The sequence below is a fragment of the Caretta caretta genome, chromosome 5 (assembly GCF_965140235.1).
Source record: "Caretta caretta isolate rCarCar2 chromosome 5, rCarCar1.hap1, whole genome shotgun sequence".
NCBI lineage: Eukaryota > Metazoa > Chordata > Testudines > Cheloniidae > Caretta > Caretta caretta.
Window position 1 is genome coordinate 94,994,390 of NC_134210.1, and position 20,215 is coordinate 95,014,604.

At 39.2% G+C, this 20,215-nt stretch overlaps 1 protein-coding gene across 11 annotated transcripts in view; it reads right to left on the reverse strand.

Moving 5' to 3' along the window:
• TLE4 (TLE family member 4, transcriptional corepressor) overlaps nt 1-20,215 on the reverse strand; it is a 121,230-nt gene that overhangs the window by 97,376 nt on the left and 3,639 nt on the right. For all 11 annotated transcript variants that reach the window (XR_012668573.1, XR_012668572.1, XR_012668569.1 and 8 more), the window contains exon 4: nt 19,246-19,290. Coding sequence is in view for 1 of the 11 variants with exons in the window: in XM_075128692.1 (XP_074984793.1) it covers nt 19,246-19,290 (45 nt within the window). In the remaining 10 variants the exon portion in view is untranslated. The remainder of the gene's footprint in view (nt 1-19,245; nt 19,291-20,215) is intronic.

Consider the following 20,215-nt stretch of genomic DNA (forward strand, 5'->3'; position numbering starts at 1 on the left):
AGCAGTGCTTCAGTGTAGACACCTCCTATGCTTAGAGGAGGGGTTCTCCCATCGGCATAGGTAATCCTCCTCCTTGACAAACGATAGCTAAGTCGATGGATGAATTCTTCTGTCAACCTTGCACTGTCTAGGTCATTTTAACAAAGTCGCTCGGGGTGAGGATTTTTCACACCTCTGACTGAAAAATGACATAATTTTCTAGTGAAGACCAGGCCTGACTCTCATTTTCCAGCTAAAATGCAAACATAATAATGTGTCCTGAGACTATTAGCTCATAGTAGAATGCTGCATTTCTGAGGGTTTTTTTTTTTTTAAGTGTTTAAAAATCCAGTATAAACACTGGCTGAAAATCTTGCCCCTCAAAGTGGTCATGGTTCAAAATATAATCACCACAGATCAGAATTGCTTCTGTTAAATTGTTTCTGCTTTGGATTTCAACATTTGTGTGGCTGCAGCTTTCTATAATTTTCACTATTTTTGCCTAAATTGGGGAGAGGGAAAAGCCAGGAATTTTTACTTTCAATCAGTTTATCAAAGTGTGAAGCATAACCTGTTTTGTACATAACAGATTTTTAACCTTCTGACAAAGGCAAGCTTGCAAAAAGAAAATTGAAGACAGTTGTATGTGATGAATGTTGAAATACATTCGGGAAACGTACTGTCCAGCACACTTGGCTACATCCAGTACATCTTGATGTTCAATTCCTCTGAATAGCCCTTCCCAGTAAAACTCCTGCCAAAACACACTCAGAGTCCAGCAACACTAAATGATCTTTTCTTTAAATGATATAACTGCAGTTTTCAGACAGATTTCAACTTAAATTAAAAATAAAATAAATAAATAAACCTACACCGAAAAGAAAATGCTTTAAAACAGAGCAGAAGTAGGAGGCAGATGGAGTTGTCCATGTAAGAAGTGGATAAACTGTATCATGTACAATCCATTAAAGTTTTATGGAGCCATGACCTACTCACTACTGGATCACAACTTGTTTCAAGCAACATCATGAGCTATACTACACTTCAGATGAATATTTTTGTCTCAGAAAATGAGATCCATACTACATATACTCTTCACTAAACCCCCTGCAGGTAGACTATAGCAAACATGTCCAGAACAGGAAGAGTAAGGTCAATTGTAAACAGCTGCTAATGGTTAATAAATCAATTTTATGCAAATTGGTTAAATATCTCAGAATAAAATTGGTTTAAAAAACAAGATACTTGGCCTACGGGTAGTGAAGTGGGTGGTCTCAGCTTAAGTCCCAATGGATGCGTGTCACTGTCACAAAAGCAATCACTGTAAAAAGGGATTCTCAAAACAGTCTCAGTCTAATTCAGCCTTTACGGCTCTTTCTCTCTGGCTCTACCACCATTCCAGTGGCCTCTTTAGTTCAGAACTGAGAAACACTGATGGTGGGTACTTGCACTCCCACTAATTATACTATATCAGTTCTGTGGCTAGAGTGCTGCAGTGCCCACATCTGCTAAACTGAGACCTTTCGTGAACAGTGAAATAACCCTCACTCCCTTTCCTCATTTTAAGATAAAGGGTAAAACAAAGCACAGTTAAAAGAGCAAACCACACAATACTACTCTCTGCAAACTGCACATCTTGTGACACATACCGATACTTTTCTCAGGCTAGGAAGGCACTCTGTTTCACTTCTTGCACCACACTGCAACAAATGTGTACTGCTATCAATCACATAATAAACTTTTCACCTCTCAAGTTAGCATCAAGATCTGTATTAGTTGTAAGTTTCTGAGTAATACTTTCAGCCAAAGACAGTTTGATAAACTATGATATGCTATTACTCCATAATAAACTTAAAGTAACTTAAAAAAATAAACTCAGTCTGCCAAAAATTAACTGTGGCTATACTGCCAGGGGAAAAGAAGGGAGAGGAGGATGAAGAAAACTGAATACTGTGGTCAGACTTTGAAAACACACCATAAGACAACATATGTTTTGTCAGTTATAGCAGACTGCGTGACAGACAGCAAAACCACATTTCCGCACTTTTTTTTTTTTTAAATGCTTCTGTGGCTTTTTGCCACTGAGTAATATTATGGTTTACCAAAATGTAGCCTATGGTCTTGTTAATTTCATCTTTATTTAGCTAGGTCTATAATCTTGCCACCCTCTTAGTCACAAACTGAAAAGGTTTCAGTCAAGTGTTTATAGAAAACTACACCTCAACATTAATATATTTTATTCACACACAAATCCATGAAGGTTATGTCTATTGTTTTTCAGATTGTTTTGTACATCTATAATTATTCCTTTTCATAAATGCCACCTTCCTACTACAACTAGAGACTTAGTCCAATTATGTTAAAAAAGGTGGACCATATGATGTGGAAATGTGAAACCACTGAACTACCTACAAATTGTTTGCAGACCTATTTATGAACATTCACTACCTGTTACTCAAAGAAAAAAAGGGAAGAGTGATGTGAAGGAAAGTGGGTTTGATAACTTGTAGATAGTTCAGAGTATGTTTTCTTTGTGTGTGTTTCAGTAAGGGATATGAAAATAAGGTGGAAAATATTAACCTTAAATATAAAATAATCCAATTTAAAAATTATAGAATGCTTTTGCAGGAAGTCAGTTTTCACTATTCTAACTGCACAAAGTTCCATATGTAGAGGCAGAGGAAACAAATAAAAAAATGCCCACTTTTACACACACACACAGAGCCAGGTAAGGTAGAAGCTCTAAACTCACCATCTAGACATAGACCCTGTTTACACTGACAAAAAGGTGTGATTCTCAACTGAGTCACCCAACTTTATTGAAAACCCCCCTTTAACATCTTTAAGAATATCTGGTCATAGATTAAGCTTTTTTTTGTGACCACATAGACAGGGCCATAATGCAAATTAGCAGATACTAGGGAGAGGACAGTACCAAACGCATAACTGTTTCACATCCTAATTTAGCACCCTTCACAGCAAGTAGCCAAGTGATGACCAGATACAAAGACTGATCTTCTTATGCCTAGAAGTAGGCCCCTGACAACTTTAAGACACAGTATCACCAGTGTGGGAAAGCTCACAGTGGTGGTTAAAGAGAGAGCTTCAGATCTATCAAGCCAACATCTTTCACTACCTGTTAATTTCAAAAGCAAAAATGCATCATCAGTGCTTATCTATGAAGACCTCATAGTATAACACTCACGCAATACACAATGAAATCACTATAATATCAAATCTCCCTCCTCCCACGCCACAGGCAAAGCAGTCCCAAGACTAACTTTTTAAGTATAACTCTTTGCAGTACCACGTTGAAATTTTTTATGCATTTTGGGATCATAAAATACTTCTGAAAGACTCAAACTGAAGTCACATGTATTCGACTAAGATTTGTGGTCTTCCCTGTTGTCCTACAACAAAGGAGATTTATTTACAGTTTTAATTATTCTCCACATTAACCCCTGCAAAGATAAGAAATAGAGCAAGAGTCAGTTACAGCTCCATGGTTTTTAAATGAATGAGAGGAATGTTAACAATCAGTTAAAGCAAGGAACTGGGTATCTGGACACCGGCAACATACACTATAAACTGCCATGGGCTAACTGTGGCTAAATATACGGAGGCACAGAAAAGTTAAATGAAAAGCCTACTTTTCCCATCTCAATTATTTGTACTGCACTACCATCTACTAGTCACAAATCAAGGCCCCATTGTGCAATGCACTGTGTAGACATTCACCAACAAGCCCCTACCTTAATTAAGTTACAATCTACATATAAATATATCACTACTCAGTGGTGTTGAAAGGCTTCATTCTACATACGGCACTTATATGGCTCCCATTACAGTAATATCTATCTCCTTCATGTATCAGTCCTGAAAACCCCACTGAGGTAGGAAAATGCTATTATCCCCATTTTACAGATGGGGAAATGAGGCACAGAAGCCCAGATTTGAAAAGGTGTTTAGGTGCCTAAAAATGCAGGTAGGTGCTTTTGAAAATCTGTATGCCTAAGCAAGTAAGCGCCTAACTCCTGTTGAAATCAATGGGAGTTAGGTGCCTAATCCGCTTTGGTGCTTCTGAAAATCCCACCAGGTACCTATCTGCAAATGTAGGCACCTACATACCTTTCAAACCTGATACAGAGAAACCAAGTGATTTGCCCAAGGTCACATAGGAAGTCTATGGTGGTGCAAGGAATTGAATCTGGGTCTCCCAAGTTCCCAGTCCACAATGATCCAGCAGTTGGCAAACATTAACATTACAGATGCACGATGCATCAAGATCTTTAGAGGAAAGACATAAGCACTATTTCATAATGAAAGTTACTCATTTGTGCCACAAAATTAGAACTTGCAATGATAAGCAAGTGACAGTACTCCGTTTTCCTAAGAAAACCACAGAAGCTTTCTCACGTACCCCATACTAATTTCAAGAGTCATTTCTTGCATCTATAGCTTTAAGTCACCAGCCTTCCACCACAGATTTAGATCAACCTTATGATGCCCAATATAATGTACACTTTAGGGCAGAGGTGGGCCACATCCGGCCCACGGGACCACTCTGCCCAGCCCTTGAGCTCCTGGCCGGGAAGGCTAGCCCCCGGCCCCTCCCCCGCAGTGACGCTGCCATGCCGCCAGCACTCTGGCCTGCCGCTCCTGCCGGGCTGCGAGCTCCTGCCACTCTGAGAAGCATGGTAAAGCAGGCGGGGGGCAGTCAGGAGACAAGGAGCAGGTGTGGTTGGATGGGTCGGGAGTTCTGAAGTGGGCAGTCGGGGGGAGGAAATGGGACGGGACAGATAGGGAGCTGGGGCCAGGCTGTTTGGGGAGGCACAGACTTCCCTACCCGACCCTCCAGACAGTTTCACAACCCTGATGCGGACCTCGGGCCAAAAAGTTTGCCCATCCCTGCTTTAGGGGTTATTTTCCTTTACAAGTATGTAGGCTAAGAGTATCCCACGAGTCTTCTCACTAGTCCACAATGATCTATCAGAATCAATGTAGAGAGAAAACCCCCCACAAAAAAATAGCAACTGAATTGCAGACATAAAACAGAGCTGGGTCGATTGCACCTACACTAGGAGTATACTATTTTGTTTGTAGGTAGGGCACACAAATCCATTCCATTGTAGATTTGCTTTTGAAAAGACCTTCTTAAAGAGAGGGAGAATTCAAACGTTTGTATTTTGCAAATGAAAGACCTTTAAAGTAAGTAACTAAGGCTTGGTCTACTCTACCGACTTATGTTGGTATAACTACATCACTCAAAGGTATGGATTTTCCACACCCTGACACAATTAAATTGACCTACCTCCACCCCTTTTGTAGGCAGCGCTATGTGGATGGGAGGGCTTCTCCCATCGACACAGCTACTAAAGCTCTCCCGATGGCGTAGGTAGCATCTTCACTAAGCTCTACAGCTGCAGTGCTGTAAGTGCAGACATGTCCTAGAGTTGGCGAAGAGTATGGGAGAGGGCACAATGAGGTTGCTAATGCCTGTTTGAAAAAACATATTGATATATTCAAACGTAGCTCCTTCTCTTCCAGTACAACAGAGACACACAATCTCAGAAAATCCCACCTCCTATATATTCTCATTTGGACTCCATTCACATTCCAGAGAATGAGCTAGAACAGGGGTAGGCAACACGTGGCTCCGGAGCCACATGCGGCTCCTTCTATGGGCGCCAACTTTCCAACGTGCTGGGGGGTGCTCACTGCTCAACCCCTGCCCCTGCCATGGGCCCTGCCCCCACTTCACCCCTTCCCTGAGCCTGCCCTCGCTCCTCCCCCCCCAAAAGCCTGCTGCACGCCACAAAACAGCTGATCGGGAGGTGGGGGGAGGGAGCGGAAAGCGCCGACTGGCAGGGCTGCTGGTGGGCAGGAGGTGCTGGGAGCAAGGGAAGAGCTGACATATTACTGTGGCTCTTTGGCAATGTACATTGGTAAATTCAGGCTCCTTCTCAGACTCAGGTTGGCCACACTGAGATAGAAGCTTGCAGTGCTAGCATCCTCTGTATCTACATTCAGTGTGAGAAAACTTAAGCAAAAATGCAACTGCAATTTCTGTTACAATAGGGTTTTAGACAAAAATGACACAAGCAGAATGGTCTCAGAGATTTTAAGGATGTGGCAGACAGGACAACAGCAGGTAACAAGAGGTCTCTTATGCTGCCACTCTTGCAGTTGAAACCACAATCCTATGCCACAGCGATGAGGGTGATATAGGTTAGTCAGACAAAGAACTGTTAAAATTTACTCTAGAACCAGCAAGATGTATAAAGATAGATGAAGTGGATCAAAACAAGAAATAGACCAGATTTGTTTTGTATTCATTTGTATTCATTTTCTCCCCCTTCCCTCCCTCCCTCCCTCCCTCCGTGAAATCAACGCCTGCTAAACCCAGGGTTTTGAGTTCTATTCTTGAGGGCGCCATTCTGTTTCTCCTTGATGCAAAGCCTCCCCCTTGGTTGATTTTAATTCCCTGTAAGCCAACCCTGTAAGCCATGTTGTCAGTCGCCCCTCCCTCCGTCAGAGCAATGGCAGACAATCGTTTCGTGTCTTTTTTCAGCGCAGACGCCATAGCAATGGGAACATGGTGCCCACTCAGATCACCGCGGCAATTATGAGCACGATAAACACCACGCACATTATCCAGCAGGATATGCAGAACCTATATGGTTCTCCCATTTGGGGGAGGATAGCTCAGTGGTTTGAGCATTGGCCTGCTAAACCCAGGGTTATGAGTTCAATCCTTGAGGGGGCCATTTAGGGATCTGGGGCAAAAACTGGGGATTGGTCCTGCTTTGAGCAGGGGGTTGGACTAGATGACCTCCTGAGGTCCCTTCCAACCCTGATACTCTATGATTCTATGAAATGTGTGAAGAATTCCCATTTCCACATGCTGTCTGGTTTATAGATTCATCAGCAGCATTACTTCCCTTGTATAACCATTAACCACTGGGTGGAACTGACGAAGAGAGGATGTAGACTAAACCAGACAGACAATCTCCTAATGCACTGATTGAAACATATGTAGTGTACGGTGCACATAAAGCCTATCCAGTCTTTTGGTAAACGTTATGGACCGATATCTTAAAAGTAGGTGTATTTTGTACCATGTCACATACTTTTTGAAATTAAATAAACCAGGCAGTAGTGCTGTCGTGGTGGACTCTCGTCCTAGTTCCCTTTACATTCAGTTGTATCACACAGTGACACAGTGAATTGTCAGAGGGAATGGTACTGCAGGAACATATGAGACGTGAGGTGAAAACTTATCAATAATTCCCTCCAGTTGTTCCTTGTTCTGTGTCTTCTCCTCAGACCAAGAATCTAGCATGGACTTTTTGATCAACTTACACCTTAGTCTGTTTTTACATTTGGACAGGGAATGAATCTTCAAATTAGCGTCTCCCATTTCCCCACACTCTCCTCTCCCCCCAAAATCCACTTGGTAGAAGACAGAAGAGTAAGTGTTTTTAGTGTTACACATCACTGATATAAAGTATAGGGTGACATTGTTGGCCATGACACTAAATACAACTTGATAACAGTATACGTGCTCAAGGACTGTGTTTTAAAGTGAACACTAATTTAAGCCATTTTAAAATATGTCCTCCCTTGCCCCTGTAAAAATATATATTCAATTCATATTTTTCACTTCTAGAGCACCTTCCATTGGAGGACTTCAAAGCAGTTTTAAATGTTAACCAGCTAAGCCTCACATGCCTCCTGTCATATAAATATTATTACTCCCCCTTTCTGAAACAGATGCACAAAGAAGTTAAATGATTTGCCAAGGTCACACACCGAGAGTTCATAACAAGATACAGGTAAGGATTCCAGATTTCCCCAGTCCCAGAACTGTGCTTTCAATTACAAGATTTTTTTAACTTGATTCAAAAGAGGGTGGGAGGGGGAAGGAGGTTAAATACCAATAGAATTACGGTTAACAGTTCCAAAATGTATAACCCATAGTCTCTCATAAATGAGGGGGGGGGGGACCCACATCTTTGGACATCTGGCATAAAGGACAGTGCCACCACAAAGATCCTTCAGAACCCACGTTGCCACAGATCCGTTGGCTGCAGGGCAGCAGTACTAGAGTGGCTTTCCTGAGATTTCACCATCAGAAATCCACCCAGAATCTCCAGGTTCAGCAAGGAAGCATGCCATGGAGGAGGAATTCAGTGTTTCCGCTCTGTCCGGGCTCTGGCTCCAAATCTTGGCAGAGGTCTGAAACTGAAGCTCTGATGGAGTGGTTTCCATTGAGATCTCTGGGAGATAAGCATAGGACAGACCAGGTTTTCCCCACCCCATAGCTGTGCTGCAATGATTTTGGCCCCCCTGCTTGCATGAGTGGAAGGGAAACTATGACTATCCTTGCTTTAAAAGCGAAGCTAAACATGAAGGACTACTGAAAAAAAAATCCATGCTAGTATGTAGGAAAGGACATGAATAGGGGATGGGTGATTAACATGAGTACCTTGATTAATCTTTGCTCACTGGCTGAGATTTGAGAATTGCTTTGGTTCCTCCCCTTTCTCAGAGGAAGGTAAAATGGAAAGCAATTGTTAAACAGGATGCAGGAGCAATTCCTCAAGCACTAAACTAAGATGAATGAGATATAATTCCTGGTGATTAGCCCTTCTAAGTCTAAAGTCCACTCCCAAGCTACCTGTGTTTCAGAACTTGAGCAATATTTTAAAAAGTAAAATCTTTATTGCAGTGAATCAAAGAGGCTCTGGGATATGAAAGATCAAAATTCTTCTCCCCCTCATTTCCAAGCTATGCAGTCATTCCAACAATAGTTGTGATTAATTTTAAACACAATTATATTAATACAACAATCATGGTTACAACCAGTAAGTAGCTGTGGGGAAAAAGACCATTCAGAATGGCTCAGACCTGCTGAGTAGAGAAATTAATACACCACGATCTCCCTTATCTTACAGTTTATCTATGCAAAAGAGCACACTGCTATGGAGGCTTTGCGGCCCTGGAATTCAGTCCCTATTTCCCCTTCTCTGCTGTCACACACCCAGCCACACCACAAATTACTTTTCAGGAAGCCTTCTGTCTCAATTTACACAGCAGATATAGACTAGAGCTGCTTCCCTCCCCCCACCACTCCGCCTTTCCAGCCCTCTCCAGTATTAAATTCTAAATAGCTTTGGCTGTCACTGACTACAAGTGCCAAAATGTTTTATTAAGTCTTTGCAGAGAGCATATGTTGGCCCTCTTGTATTTTGATTTGTTGATTCTGGGTTCAAATCTGAGAAAGGGAAAGGGGTCCCTCTGCTTTCAAAAGTGCCTTTCCAAGACAGTAAATCTGCATCACTAGCTATGGATGCAGCTGAAAAAACAGGTGATGGATTAACAGCAGCATTACCATATTCCTTATATGCTAGTCTGGTGATTCCAGGGAGTACTAGAGTGCTATTGACTACTTATTGCTCCCAGGTTTTATGCTGTTGGTGGAGGTGCCGGTCTGGGTTTTTTTTGGCATTTTCAAATTCTTCCGTAAACAGACAGTGGGCAAGAGGCAATATAGACACTAGGGGAATCCGGTCAGAGATACATGGTAAGTAAGTTAGAGGTTTATTGTGTTTGTTTTAAGAGGGATGAAAGGAATTTAAAAAAAATGCTTTCAGCGAATAAACACTACACTGTGCAAGCCAAAAACTGAATCTGGTGGCAGGACATTAGTATGCAAACAGTACACTGTGCATAGGCTGAATGAGATACTCAGACTTCTGCTCAAGTGTGAGATACTCTGTGGAGGTTTTAAGCAAATACAAGAAAACAGAAACACAAATTTTCATTGCCAATGTTCCACATCCCAAAACACAAGAGTAACAGGTTTTTCTCCTTTGAAGAAGTTGAATACAGTCCAGCAAATGTCAAAAATCTTTGGCTGGATGAAATCCTGCCGAGAGCCCATTTAGGCAAGGCAACAGGAAGAAGCTAAGATCGAGTACCCTACCATGCATGCTATGCATGCTTCTTTCTACCACTGAAAGCAGAACTGCGGAGAATGTCATGGCAGCACAAGATATAAAACCACTTACAATACAGGAGTGAACAAGAAAGGGTAGAAAATATATTTTTTACGGTTTTTTTTCTTAAATGACTAAAGCCTCACATGTTTTCAAAGTGCAAGAAATAATGACAAGACAGCAATTTCCTTACATTTTAACAGCACATACCCAGTGTTGCCAACTCTCATGATTTTATTGTGAATCTTACAAAATTTGATGTTTTAATTAAAACCTCTGCCTGCTAAACACAAGCAGATTACATGAGATTCTTGGAGAAAAGCTTGAAATGTGAGCTGAGTGAAACCTGAAGACTCAAAAACCAGGAGGCAAATAAAACAAAGTCAAACTTGATTGGCTTAAAAATCATTAGATTTTTTTAAAAGACAGTATCTTGATTTTTTGGGACCTGACTCATGATTCTTTAACATTGGTCAACAGTGTATACCATACAAATGCATAGCCTCAAAAGGGACCAATTCAAATTTACTGTGGGGACTGTAATTTTGACTTGCCTGACACATTTGTGTATTTAAACCTCTCAGTAATAACACCCCATTAGTCTTCCAAGATAAAAAATTATGCATCTTTCCTCAGCCTGGAAAGAAGACTCCACAAGGTCTAAATCTCACACCCAGAACAAACAAAAGCTATGTAAAGCTCTGCTTACCATTTGTGACATATTCAACCAACTACATACACGTTTTAAATAAACAAAATTATTAATAAAAGTTATAGACAGCTGCTCCTATTTTACTGGAATCCTTCACACAATATTGAACACACAGTGTGTGTGCCTCAACTAATTTTAAATAATTTGTATTTCAAGTTCAAGAAAATAGGGTTACCATGAAAGTGGCTTTGAATCAGTGCAAAAACAAAAATTATCCTTCAAAATGCTTTATTCTTTCAAAATTTAAGTTGTAATGTTTACTTTTTAGTTCATTATAGATCAGTCAGCCTAATTTCAATAACTGGAAAAATAATGGAACACATTATTAAACAATCAATAGGGTTATAAGGAATAGCCAGCATTGATTTGTCAACAAAAAATCATGCCAAACCAATCTAATGGGGTTATTGGCCGAGTGGATATGGGAAAGCAGAAGACGCGATGTATCTTGCTTTAGAAAGGCTTTTGACACAGTCCCACATGATATTCTCATATACAAACTAGGGAAAAGTGGTCTAGATTAAATTACTATAAGAAAGGAAGACCATACTCAAAAAACAGTCAATGGTTCACTGCCAAAAGGGGAGGAGGGGTCCCACAGTGGTCAGTCCAGGGTACTGTACTATTCAATATTTCATTAACGACTTGGATAATGGAGTGAACAGTATGCTTATAAAATCTGCAGATAACACCAAGATGGGAGGGGTTGCAAACAGGATTAGAATTAATCATGACCCTGACAAATTGGAGAAATGGTCTGAAATCCATAAGATGAAATTCAATAAAGACAAGTGCAAAGTACTACACTTACAAAGGAAAAATCAAATGAACAACTACAAAATAGGGAATAACTAGCTTGGTGCTAATACTGCTGAAAAGGAACTTGGGGTTATAATGGGTTACAAAGGGAATGAGTCAACAACATGATACCACGTTGCAAAAAAAAAAAAAAAAGGCTAATATTCTGGGCTGTATTAATAGAAATGTCATATACAAGACACAGGAAGTAATTGTACTGCTTCTCTCGCACTGTAACACCTCAGCCAGAGTACTCTCTCCAATTTGTCCACATCCTTTGTAAACCAGGATGGTGGCACCCAGAATTGGATAGAGTCCAAAGGAGAGTTACAAAAATGATAAAAGGTTTAGAAAACCTGACCTCTGAGGAAAGGTTTAAAAAACTGGTCGTGTTTAGTCCTTAGAAAGACTACTGATGGGGGTGCGACCTGATAATAGTCTTCAAATACATTAAGGGCTGTTAAAAAACAGACAGGGAATTAACTGTTGTCCATGTTCACTGGTGGTAGGACATGGAATAATGGGCTTAATCTACAGCAAGGGAAATTTAGCTCAGATATTAGGAAATTTTTTCTAACTATAAGGGTAGTTAAGCTCTAAATTAGGCTTCCAAAAGAGGCTGTAGAATCCCCATTATTGGAGGATTTAAGAACAGGGGCTAGACTTGATGACTTCTTTAGGTCCCTTCCAACCCTACATTCCTATGATTCGATCTCTAAAATTAAATAGAGCCTCAACTAAGTTTTTCAGTCACACAAAAAAAAAATGGTAATTATGCTAGTTAACACAAGTATCAGTTATCTTTCTCCTAATCCCTTCACATCCATCATCTCATGGATGACAGGACTTTCTGGGACCCAATGACAGTAGTAGATGTGCTCAATCTGTGGATAGTAAAGAAGTGATTTCTGTAATGATCACAATCAGATCATTCACAAACTGGCCCAGAATGGCGATCTATGTGATTCTCAATTATTTTACACAATATTTAAGTATATCCCGCCAGCAAGTGACATGCCTAAAACATAAAATAAAAACTAAATCAAGTCTGTGTCCTCTGTATCCAGAAACAGAGCATTATATATGCTTTGGTATTTGAGTGAAGAAAAGTCACTTGTTTGTTTTACTTAACCTAGTCAACTAGCACATGTATATACTGAGCAATAAACGCATGCTCCTCTTTATACAAAAGAAAAAGGAAAACAAAAATCCCTGCCCTGAGGGGCTTACAATATATATAAAATCTCCAATTTTATTTACAACTACACAAACACAACACAAAGCATCACATACCAGAAAAGTTTAGCTCAAGTATACAACAAGTTTTAAAATGTCAGATTTAAAGTTGCTGGTGCAACCTTAATTATGCCCCCTTGTATATCTACTCTGTGCACTGAATGAGGATCTGAAGAGGGACGTTCTTGCCCAAAGTGGTGCCCCCATGGGAAGTGAACAGCCTGTCCCAACCCAGCTCACACTCATCTTCACTATTACACCTGCTCTGGAAGCTCCCAGGTGTTCCCTGTAGAGCAGTGATTTTCAACCTGCAGTGGCAGCAGTAAAATGGATCTGGCTGTTTAGAATGTTCATGTTCAGTTCTTAGTTTGGATGCCAATATTTTCCCAGAGAATACAAGCAATACAAGTGAAAGGGCAATCTTTAACAGTTTATAACTCATATAAAGCTGAATGGAATTGCATATAGCAAAGAAAGCCCTTGGGTAAAACAGGGCCTCTTCTCCCTGACAGGTTCCTAGTGCCGGCTGCAAACAATGGAGGTGTTAGAGCTTCTCAAAGAAAGATTGTAAGAATCTTTCTATTATAAAAGTGCTGGACAACCTAATGATAGGACTCACTACCAATTTCCCCCTCTCCCCCCCCCACACAAAAAATGAGGCAGCATTAAAGCAAATCAGCATCTTTCCAAGAGAAAAGAACGCTTTTATGTTTCAGCGCTACAGAGTAATGCCTTGCTGACAGTAAAAACAAAACGTATGTCTTAATTTAAAAGTTTGCTCAGTATGTTTTATGCTGTTTCCTGTGTCTTAAGCATCTGTCTGAACAGCCAAGATACTTAAAACTTTGTTGTTTTTTTCTTTCCTCGTCAATGAAAAGACCATGATGAAACACAAGGGCTTGCCTTAAAACACACATTCTTCTGGCGTGGCAAGGGGCAAACTTTTTGCTAGGTTCCCACCAGAGGAGGGTAGTGTAACATCTATTTGGTCAAAGGACATGGGGCCCACCAAACTCATGACTTGGCAGTCAGGGTGAGGGATGTTTTTTGTTTTAATTCCAAGGTATTACATATTTCTAAATTTCTTATCCAAATAGATGGGTGAGCTATTTAACTACACTGGCTTCACTGAGTAGGCTGAATAAACTTAAACTAGGACAGATAAAGTTTGGTTGTCAAACTGATTAGTCAATCCACTTTTTATATTTTGAAACTTTAATGGAAAAAAGTCACAAGTAGGCTATTCTCCCTTAACAGCATTGTACAATGCTGCAATCTTCAACATTTCATTTCTAAATCTCTCTTATTTTGAAGTTTTCCAGCTCAATTCTGACTACCCCTGCTTGTATCTCTATTAAATCTTTCCTACTGTTTACAATGGAGAGCAAATTTAGCCAGTGTAATTTTAGTTGGTTCTCCAGCTATTCTTCGAATGAAAGACAGTATACATTCAATCACAGGCTAACTTTTTCCTAAGATTTTATTTATATATATATATATATATATAAAGAGTCCAATCCCCTGCCTTAAAAACCAAACGCTTTCCTGTTATATATGTAGTATATATACACAAAACAATTTTCAGTGATATATGCATTTTATGGCCATGAAGATGAAAAATAGTCACAACTTAGCCCTAAATTAAAGAAATTGATTCCCATCTTTACCCTTTTACCAAAACAATTTACTAAAGGTGCAAGAAGTAAGCACACTCAAAGCTAGGATGTCATACAAGCCATATATTAGCTCAGTTGGCAATAAATCTCCTCTTACTCTCCAAGCTCTATAAAACTTTCTTAAATAGCTCACTATAAAGCCCCAACCTAATTAAAAACAGCTTCCTCTGCAACAGTGGCCTTGATTTCACTTATTTACACATTAACTGCAGCCTCCGTTTGGCCAATCCAGTCTATTCCCTGTACCACACAGGGCCTTTTATCTGCCCTGGACAGCATTTTCTCCAGCAGATGAAGTAGATGCCGATTGATTTGCTGTCAAGCATGGTAAATTAATAGCAACAAATTGCTGAGGGCCCCATCTCGCTGCTCCACCATGCTTCGGCAGTTTTGCTTTATTTGCTCCATGATGGGCAGCAGTCAGGCCTCTTCAAGTCAATTTCTTCTTAACAACCTGCAATACTTTTCAATGGTGAAAATAGAGCTGTTCCTTGTAAGTCAGAAATCAATATCCTATTGCCCTTAGAAAATGCTAAACAAGCAGTATTGGCAATCCACTTGGTACTAGAGGGTATCAGATATAATGCAAATCCATACTGCTTCCCTTCTCGTAGTTATTACAGTTTGCTAAAAGGTTCCTAATGTCATTTATCATCATTTACCATCGACTACTGCAGCTATGATTATGATATCCCATCAGCTAGTAGAGCCCTTTCATTTCTATTCAATTAATATTTTAGCAGCACTCAAACAGTTGTTGCTCAAGTCTTATAATAAAATTTACATGGATTGGAGTGAAATTGGGGCTCAGGGGGTACGGGGGGGGGGGGGGGACAGGGGAGATGACTTACAGTGATTTTAAAAAAATATTTCATTTATATTTTAATATCCAGCTTCTTGAGAGCTGAAATTTCTTTTAAAAAAAAAGTGATATCACAATTTTTTCCCTGAGAATTCCTTTTAAACAGCAGAAATGTAACTGAAAGAAGGCACCGCCTTTTCCATTTACTATCTCTAAAAACATACTCAAAATGAGATGAGATATTTTTACTCTAGTTAATTTTCCCCACCAATCCCACTCAAACATTTGCTGTCTATAGCTAAATACCGATACTTATTTTAAATGATAATCACTAATATTTGATTACAGCTGTCAGAATTCATGTCTGATCACAGAAATTTAAATGAACTCGACCATGTGATTAAAAACCCCTAATTCTAAATATTAGATGACCAGCAAAAACCAGCACAAAATTAAGAGTCAGGAACAGCACATCAATGGATACCCACAACCACCTCCTTAACTTTTTTAAAGAATCCATGATAAGACAGTTTAGCAAGAAACAGCCATTTTCAAGTTATACTCCATTTTCCCCCTTTATTACTAGGCCTTAAGGGTGTAGGGAAGCATTGTTTCACATTACAATCCAAAACCGCGTCTAACTTTTCTGCTATTTCTTCTAAATTTGTCTGCTCAGCTCTATTGATCCTAGCAGAGATTTCCAGAAATTAGGCTACTATTTTAAGCTTTAATGCCACATGTCGTAACCTACCCCATACTTCTCTTAAAAATATTATATATATATATATATATATGAAATTCTACCAGTCTAATGCTATTTACTCAGTTACCAAAATTTAAATTAATTATGTTCTCAAACATAATTGTTAAAAATTGGCAACATTATGCAGGCTTAATTAAGATTAAATCCAATTTACTAAATGTACTTTAATTGGTACTAATTACATTAGCTTTCCTTTCAGAATGACAAATTCCCCATAGGTTTCACTTTAATAGTCTTCTATCAAAATCAACACAGGATGACTGATGATGAGGATCACAGGAGGGGCGGGAGGAGAATCTATCACTCCCCCCTCCCCATCACACATGCACCCACACTGTCACTGCTGTGTGTGTTTATCCTTCTATCAATTTGCTAAGTCAGAGTCATGACTCCATCACAGCCATCATTTTCTGTTCCAATGAAAAATTTCTCTAAAAATAAATACACTGTGGCTGGGAGCAGCCAAGAAGAACAGAAGCTTTAACAGAAAAATACACAAAGGTTTCAAATATCAGGGCCACCAATTACTAGGGTACTTCCAAGGACTCCAGGGAGTCCTACTCTTGAACCCTCTGAGACGCAAATCTAATAAGTGAATAAGCCTAACCTGATCTGGAGAACTAGGCCCAATTACGCCGCAGGGCAACTTCACTGCATTATTGCCTGCTTTCCATTACAAGAGCATCCAGTGAGTACATCTGGAAAAGAAGCTAAGAGGAATCAAGGCTGTCTGCCTAGGAAAACAAATAAAGACAGATATGCCTCTGTGCTGGGGGGGGAAATATAATAAGTAGGTGGTTTGCAAAGCTGTCTGTATTTCATAATGTGATAAACTGCCCTCAGGATTTTTGATATGATTCAATTTAGGAAGCAAAAAAAAAAAGGGGGGGGGGCGAATAGAGGGGAATTGCTCTATTTCAACTATGTAGAATTTGAAGATTGGGGGAGGAGGAAACGAAAGGAAAATTTAAGGTGGAAGCCTGAAAGTACCTCTCTCTCTCTCTCACACACACACACTACAGGAAAGACTATCAGGGATTACTATGAGAAACTGGGTCTTACTATTACAGTTATAGGGACAGACAGGAAATATTTTGTGGTTGCTACACCAGCAAGAGAAAAGGAGAGAAACACTGTGACATTAGTTATAAGATTTCATGTTGGAGGACACACAACAAAAAAGCCAGCACAACGACAGAACAGGAGCCATGTAAGACACAGAGATAAGATTTCAGCGCGATAGCGAGTAAGTTTCTTAGCTGTAATTCATTTGAGTCACCAGCATTTGATAAAGTATTAAAGTGTTTTGGGTGCAGCGTTTACAGCCCAGATCCATAGACGTATTTATGCTCCTAGCTTCCTTTGGAGGAGCCTAAATACCTTTATGAATCTGGGCCTTCATTACTAATCTGAATAAAAACAATGGAAAAACTGTATTTTAATTAAATTTAGCCCTTAGTAAGCCCCATGTTAAATGTATAATTTCTTCAGAATACTGTGAAAGTTCCCAGCATTATAACAGTATCTCATTTCTGAAACTGAATACTTGGAAAAAAAAAATCAAATTTTTGTTTTTAATTCTAAGCAATATAATTACTGACTTTAGATCTTGGCTGTTTTTGCTAAGTGTATATAGGTTTAAGTGCACACACATTTAAATCCTTTGTATTTCTAGATACTTCACTGATTTCTTAACGTTTGGCTGCAATGGTTATCTTGGAATGCCTATGGCCAAGTGCTAGATAGGAATCCAAAAATCTCTGTAGGTCACCTATTGTGTTTATTGTTTTTATATGTAACAATTTACTTTTTAAAAATTTTACTCAAAACCACCTAGCTGTGCATTGAGGAGCAGATCCAAAACCTGAGGAAGTCAATGGGAGTCTTTCCACTGATTCAAATGAACTTTGGATAAGGCCCATATAAATTTATCACTGTTACCCTAGTGGTCCATATGCCCCCCTATTCCTTTCAAGTGTTTGTTGCACCCACTTGTTGAATCTTAAATTAAAGTAGGTCCTGATCCTGCAGAATTACACATGTGCTTAACGTCACTCACTGACTAGTACCACCAAATTTAACAGGACTACTCACATGTGTAACGTTATATACACGCACGTGTCTTGGACTGAGAACCCCTTGAGTCAAGGACTCTCTCTTTCTTTGTGTTTGTGATGTATAGTGCCTACTGTGGTGTTACTATGGTGTGGCCCTAATCATAACTGGTGCCTCGGGATGCTAATGTAAAACAAAAACAAACAGTATTTGACTACTTCACCAGTATTTGACAGCTTTCAACAAGATAAAAAAAATCTAATTTCCACAACTCAAAATAAAGTTTAAAATCCCACACTTTGAACATTTTTAAACTGGTTTGTACAAATTTCTGTTTCTTCTCCCATCCATTCAATTCTGTTTTTTACATTATCCAGCAACACTTGCAAATTAAAAGCAGCAATTCATTTTAGAAAACTTCTGAGTAAACACCAAGTAAGCAGTTTTCACTCTACAAAATGGAAGTCATATCTTTGTTTCATTCTCTTCCATACATGGTTGAAGCCCAAACTTAAATGAATTTTAATAATCTGATTTACACCATGATCCTAATCCTGGCCTAGTTGCTAGATTTCAAGGCACAGAATTGACCCCTTATAACATCCTCATAGCAAGCTTATTTACCCTGTAGAGTTTTGAGAACTAATGGACACAATTTCTGTATAAAGGTCCAAGTAAGTAGTCTCAAGGGACCAGTACGTGGTTTTGCATCCATTTCTTGTGTCGAACTTTTTAATTTCCTCCCGTTCCAGTTTCACTGTTTAAAGATAACAGTCCCTTTTCCATACACAGAGTATACTGCCTTTTGCCTTGATGCCTAATTTTCAGAAGTTAAATTTGGCTCCAAAAAGTATAAATTGCCTAAAATCAAAGCTCAGAATTTAGATAGCTCTGATCCCACAAACCTTACTTACAAATCCTTACTCATGCACATAATCCCAGCTCACAAAAGTAGTCCCATTTACTACAATGAGACTATGTGAGTAAGTGTAACAGAATCAGGCTTCTTATTCATGTGGAAATAATGCACGATTAGGTACAGACACAATAACCTCTTTAAGTTCTTATACTGAACCCATCAGTGAGGTACCAGAGCGCCACAGTGCACAAAAAAAAATATTCAACCACTTAAATGTGCAATTGAACAAGGTCACAGAACATAGATTCCTACTTTAAAATTAGACTGATATGTAACTTTCTCACACAGTGAAATGTTTGCATACCTGTTTATGCATCTCTATATTCAACCCATAGGACATCTCGTAATACTAAGAAAAAAGGAAAGATTGATTCTGTTAGACCCTGTAATCATACAAGTGCTTCCAATATTCAGTTTGAATGGCAGCTATAACAGCATATTATATACAAAAAAAAAAGACCAATATTTGCAACCTCCCAAAATTAGAATGGGAATTTCCCAACATCTTATTTTTCCCTCTGCTTTTAGCTCTGCATTGCTCCATGTCAAATTTATAAGTAACAGACACAAACAACACAACACTAAAAACACCTGACAATTGGAGTCAAAGATGAGAAATGGTGAAAATATATGGGAAATGCTCTAAATTTTGCACCCTAGTACACATTAAAGATGCAAAAAAAAAAAAAAAAATGCCCGAAGTGCTAGGAACCAGACATGTACATAAATCAGCAACATCATGCAGACAGTTTATTCAATATTTTAAATTAAAAACACAAAATGCTAAAATGTAATAAAAGGGTTGCAAAAAAATAAAATAAAAAGGAAATTCAGAGTTAAAGCAGACATTCCATTTTTAATATCTCCTGTTGTGTCTCAATATCGCTGGGAGCTCAGTTCAGCATGTAATGTCAGTAACGTATGTGCTCCAGTACCTAGGCACATCAGGCATGGGAAGGACAAAATGTGAGACTTAACTAAATACTTGTGCTTTTGGTAAATGTAGGATTTAAGGTTATTTACCTTTGTTGTAAATATTTGTGTTATAGGTCATGTACACATGGAAAACAAACTATTCCCTCAGACTTACAAGAGAGCAGTCAGAAACAGCTCCTTTGCTGTAGTCATGATCCATCGTGCAATTATGTATTTAAAGCCTTCTTTATATGCAAGTTATTTACCATACAAACCACAACTATGGGGGAAATCCTTTTTTTTACAGCTCAGACCACTGACAGTATGAACCAACAGCTCACAAGCAATATTTTTTCAAA